The sequence below is a fragment of the Nannochloropsis gaditana genome (genome assembly GCF_000240725.1).
Source record: "Nannochloropsis gaditana CCMP526 unplaced genomic scaffold scaffold752, whole genome shotgun sequence".
Classification (NCBI taxonomy): Eukaryota; class Eustigmatophyceae; order Eustigmatales; family Monodopsidaceae; genus Microchloropsis; species Microchloropsis gaditana.
Window position 1 is genome coordinate 6,245 of NW_005803201.1, and position 5,243 is coordinate 11,487.

The window sequence follows — 5,243 nt, forward strand, 5'->3', positions numbered from 1 at the left end:
CGGCAATTTTCCACCACTGAGCCCCACCGCTTGTTCACCACGTACGGGGATTCGTGCCAGGCGGAAGAGGAGGGCGAAGGTATCATCCCGGCCATGGCCTCCTCCTCATCCCCTGCCTCCGCTCCTCCGTCTTTCCCCCCTCCCCCCCCATTCAGGACCGGGGTCGTGGGCACAAAAGTTTGCTCGCCCGGCGACTTGATGATGTCCAAGTAGTGGCGGATGAGCGTAGCTGCGGGTCGGGTAAGTGCATGACCGAGGGGAGAGAGAAAGAAAGGAGGGAGGGAGGGAGGGAGGGAGGGAGGGAGAGGGAGAGTGAGTAGCGGTCATCCAGGCACCCACCATCCTTACTGCCCGTCGTCATCCCTCCCGCCCTCGCCATGCAAAGCTCTCCTGCTCCCCACACTTGCGGTCCCCTCCCTCCCTGCCCCTCGACGCCATCGCTCACCAATCCCTATTCGAGCTTGCAGGAATCGATCCACTTGAGAGGTGACGATCGGTGTGATAGGGTCCGTGCCTGGGGGCGGGGGGGCGCCCTCCGCCTGCCGCTTATAGCTCTCCTTCAGCCCGTCCATCAATGTCTCTACGACCATGGCCATTCTACCTTCGATTTCGCTCATCAAATGGTTGAAACTCTCAATCACGACGGGCTTCATGTCCTTGCTACCCAAGCAGGCAATGGCATCGTCCAACGCCCACAAGCGTTCGTACACGTCGATGTGAAGGGCAAGCAGGTTGTCCACTCCTTTGCTCGCAGGGAGCACGTGTTGAAGCCTCAATATCTGATGTCCAATGCGAGTGCGAAGCTCGCGGTGCAATTGTTGAATCACAACGCCTTGCAAGGGTAAAAAGCACTGTGCCGTGACGATCAACTGGGAAGGTCGAGAGGGTTTTGCTTGTCGCCGGGCATCGATACCAAGACGACGGCCCAATTCCGCTGAAAACACTACAATGTGTCGACTTTGTTGGCGTGTGAATGGGTAGAGGTTACCGCGTTCCCTGTTCAGGTTATAAATAAGGCAAGGGATTCTGGGCAGTCTGCGAGATGCCTCGAGCTCAGTGGCGAAAAAATGCCCAGAAACGCGCCTTACACTCCCCACGGTATGTACGTACCGACTTAAGCTTGTCGCGTTAAGAGCACGGCTCCCGGTCTCGATAATGGTGCTGTGAGAAGGTCTCCCGTGAAAGAAATTACAAAGCAGCAGCAGGGAAGGGTAGGAGGTCCCGCTACTTGTTGCCGGCCGCCGGCAAAGCCGTAGAGTATTTAGCATGGCAATGTGCTAGCTTTTGTTTGACCTCCACTATATTCGTCTGCTCTTATAGGAAAAATGCAGGGAAACCAGGTGGATGTTGGAATGAATTTTGGTTTTCCATTTGTGACGGATTGCTCGCTTTTTGGCTGCCGTCGCCGGGCTCGGACACACGAGGGGTGGAAACCAAAGGCCAGTGCACTTATAAACAGCCCTGGTGCGAAGGTGACCGCACCCTCTGCTGTTTGTACAGGTCAGATCGCTGCACAAGCACAAGGATATTTACCGGTTGAATTCAACAATGTTATCTGACAAATATACTGTTTGAAGACTGGCTCCAGGGGAGATTTGTCGATGACGCTTGCCGCTGCGTTGATTCGTTGTCATTCGATCGTGCCATAAACATAAAAATGCTCGCAATAAGCGCGAGCATGTGAGCCATTTTCATTTGAATGGTAGCCCTTAAGGATGAACGAAGTCTGAAAGAATTCATTGGGGGGGTTGAAAGAAACATATCTGTCTTTGAATCTGACCATATGCTTTCCCCTTGCTATATTTACTTTATCTCGCTTTGTTTTTTGACAGGGAATTTTCGTCCCTGTCTTCGATATCCATGTATCTATCTTGCACATCCTTTACACGATCCGCGTCAGGTTGTGCTCTGAATGCCAAGCCCGACAGTGTTGACAACAAAGCTGCTTCTCCCTCCCTTCCCACCAGTGCTCTTTCTTCTGCCCCTAAAAGGTATCCATTGCACTTATCCACTACCGCCAGCACTCTTTCGATACAATCGGCATCTTGAATATTCAAGGGATGGAATGCGACCAATGAAAAGTCCTCTATTAGCTCACATAACGCCTCGTTTAGCTTGCGATACCGTCTGGCGAACCTCCCCCCCCCCGACGTTCCTGCTTCCCGTCCGTCTCTTTTTCCCTCACCCCCATCCTCGATAGAGCCTTCCCTAACTTCCTCTTCCCATCCGTTTTCGTCCTCCCTGCCTCCGCCCTCCTCCCCTTCCCGCCCTGGGTCTTTGTAGGTGGATCGTGTCCCCACATAGGGCAAAAGACGTTGCACATCAACCACATCTGTGTAGAAGTTCAAGTCAAAAGCCAAGCGCCCATAGGATTCGACCAAATCTACCTTACTCAAAACGTTGACATGGGGGAGTTCCAGCCGCACCATGGTTGTCAACGAAATGAGCACGGCCGAAATGAACTTGCCGGCATCGCTAAGAAGGGAAGGACAGGGTAGGGGGGGAAAGGAGATGTTTATACCCGCCATTTGCATGTGTCAACCACGATCACACCATTTCAAATCAACGCTACCGGCCCCAGATCGGCGACGCCACCTACCTGCAGTGGTGGGCGTCTACCAGATGCACGGCGGTCAACCGACAGCCCCACTTCTCCAGACGTTGCAACAGACGTTGAACCGCCTCGCCATGCGTGTAGAGCTCGATCTGTTCGGGTGCGCGCCGCGTGCAGAAGGAAAGAGGGTCAAGGTGCAGGACCGTTTGAGCACGTGGAGCCCCGGGCGTAGAGAGAGGGCAGGAAGGGATACCACCGGCGCCCGGGCCCATGGGAGGGGACGATGTATATATATATATATACGATAGTAACCAGGAGTCACGAACGACATGTCATAAAACCTTCATAGCCTGCGTTTGCTCACAATACTACAGGCCCTGAGACCAGCCCCTGCCTGTGTCCAAGAGGCCTCCCTGCTTGACAGCCCCCTCCAGTTTTCCTTCCCAGGTGGGTCAAGCACGCCCCCCTAAACCCCGCATTCTACACGCGGACATTACCACTATTGCCCCGCGCATACCTGTCCGGGGAAATCGAAGAGGACGTAGCGCCGTCCTTGCAAAGCTTCCAGTCGTTCAAGCAGCCAGTCAAAGTTTTGCTCCAAATAATCCATGCAGTACACGAGGCCGCCGTTGGGTCCCAGGTTATGTGTCTCCATGACATCCTGGGTAGTACCAATGAAAGAGACGTTTGAATGGCGAGGGAATATTTGTGCGACATCGACGCCGGAGTGGGAGAGCAGCTTGTGCTCAAAAGTGCGTGGACAGGAAGGGCAGACAGGAAGCGATCGACCAAAGAGAGGGAGAACAGGGGAACAGACCACCCCCCCAAAATAACGATTTTACAGCATACATAAGCCAAAAGCCATGCACATCCTTTCGGCTGTCGTCTAGACCCACATTGCGTTGTGGCATCCCTCTTCAGGGTCCATTCCCAGCACCGGACGGAGGAAGCTTTGCGCTCGATCCCTCTCACCCTTTTCCTGTCCAAGCCTTACCGCCAAATTCACGAGTTCTGAGACGTCTATGTCGACAGGAAAAGGAAGTTTATCGTTGGCAGGGTCCAAGTTGACGACCGCCACAGGTCGACCCCGCGCACTCAGGAAACGGGCTATGCCGTGGCAATACGTTGTCTTCCCAGCACCGGGAGGGCCGATGACAGCTTGTCCAAACCGTGGTCCATGGATGAGACTTCTCTTCATTTGTTTGATATCTTTAGAAAGTTGGTGGAGAAAAGAAGGAATCAGATAAATCACATGGCTGCTTTAAAAACGCAGTACACGCTGCTTCAACCTCCCCTCCTTCTCCGTGCTTCTGACTTAGTGATAGATGAAGGATATTGTTAAAAGAAACATCCAACTCTCTATGTCGCACAGTACAACTCCCAAATTTTACTGTCCGGCTGCCATGCAGTAGAATTCACTCCTACGGGATATTTGTCGCTCTCAAAAGAGGAGAGCCGTCTCGCTCAGAGCAACGGGCACCCGCCGATATTTTCTTTGCGTCATTTTTCTGTCTGAATCAATGTCTCCGTGCGTATACCATAGAAACAGGCAGTCTACCAAAATTAGTATGAAGCGGATGCTGGCACACGTGAGGTACATGATTTCTTGTCGTTTCCTATTGTTTGTCTGTGACAAAATTATTTTGGGAAAGTGAGGTAAACTATCCGATGCACACAACACCCTGCAGAGGAATTTATCAGAGGACTGTACTGTATTGGTTTCAACGATATCGATGAGAATGGTCAGTTTTTGGTCCCCTTTCTTGCCTGGCGTCTTGCTTTAAAGCGCTACGTATCTCCATTTGACCCTGATACACGCCACGGCCTTCCGCCGTACCACATATGCCCAGATATCCCGCCTGCACACCTCGTTTATCGTGTCCTTGCACGTCATTTTCCACGTCTTCTTCTTCACCAGCGCCCGGTTCGGAGGACGCCTATCTTGATGAATGGATGCGCAAGCAAATTAAATCTTTTGCCTTTTACGAGGAGGAGGGTTTGCAACGACGTTATTTTTATACTGTCGATTTGCAGGGGCGGTTATACTTGGAGGAAAGTCCCGTCAAGAATATGACATCTTGTTTGAAGGATGACAAGGTAGGTCGTGGAAAAATGAATTAGAAATGGGGGGGAAAGAGAGCAACAGAAGGAGGAACAGAGAAAAGCGAAGAGCTCATAGACTTTATTCAACTACATCTTCTCCATGCATTAGCAATCCAACGCTCACTCTTCTCTTCAACGGACTTCATCTTCCAATCCCGCCCATTTCTCCAGTTCCTCAATTTCTTTTTCCGGCAAATCCGACGGAACGACACGGGCCTTCATCCCTCCTACCCTTTCGTCTCTCCATGCGGCAAAGAAATGAACTACCTCCTCCCCGCCGACATGCCCGTCGTTTTCCACGACCTGCTCCCTGCCCTGTCGGGCAACGAGAAGTCGGGAGACAGAGGAGATTGTTTGGTCTTCGGGGGGGGGTTGCAACAACGCTTTGACCCAAGCCGGGTGCACTTGTCGAGGCGCTCAGGGCGTCTGTATCATCCCGTGGAGGGAGGGAAGCGAGTGCGGGGACAGCCTGGCTTTGGATTACTGCGTTCACACGTGGCATTCCTTCTGTCAGACGCGTTGCGGGAGGGCGCGGGCGGGAAACTGGCGTTGGAGTGGGAGGGAGGCGGGGAGGCAGAGGGAGGGA

The 5,243-nt window shown here is 52.9% G+C and overlaps 2 protein-coding genes across 2 annotated transcripts; one reads left to right on the forward strand and one right to left on the reverse strand.

Annotated features, from left to right (window-relative positions):
- Positions 1-2,053: 2,053 nt before the first annotated feature.
- On the reverse strand, positions 2,054-3,752 carry NGA_0220120 (gpn-loop gtpase 2-like protein; the record flags this gene model as incomplete). Its single annotated transcript, XM_005853753.1, has 5 exons — positions 2,054-2,086; positions 2,301-2,475; positions 2,600-2,706; positions 3,072-3,215; positions 3,549-3,752. The coding sequence occupies 5 exons, from the start codon at positions 3,750-3,752 to the stop codon at positions 2,054-2,056; spliced, it is 663 nt and encodes a 220-aa protein (XP_005853815.1).
- A 650-nt stretch (positions 3,753-4,402) lies between these two features.
- On the forward strand, positions 4,403-5,056 carry NGA_0443110 (uncharacterized protein; the record flags this gene model as incomplete). The annotated part of the gene is made up of 2 exons (XM_005853754.1): positions 4,403-4,651; positions 4,829-5,056. Coding segments are annotated over 2 exons (477 nt in total), but the record flags the coding sequence as incomplete, so codon positions are not given.
- Positions 5,057-5,243: the final 187 nt, after the last annotated feature.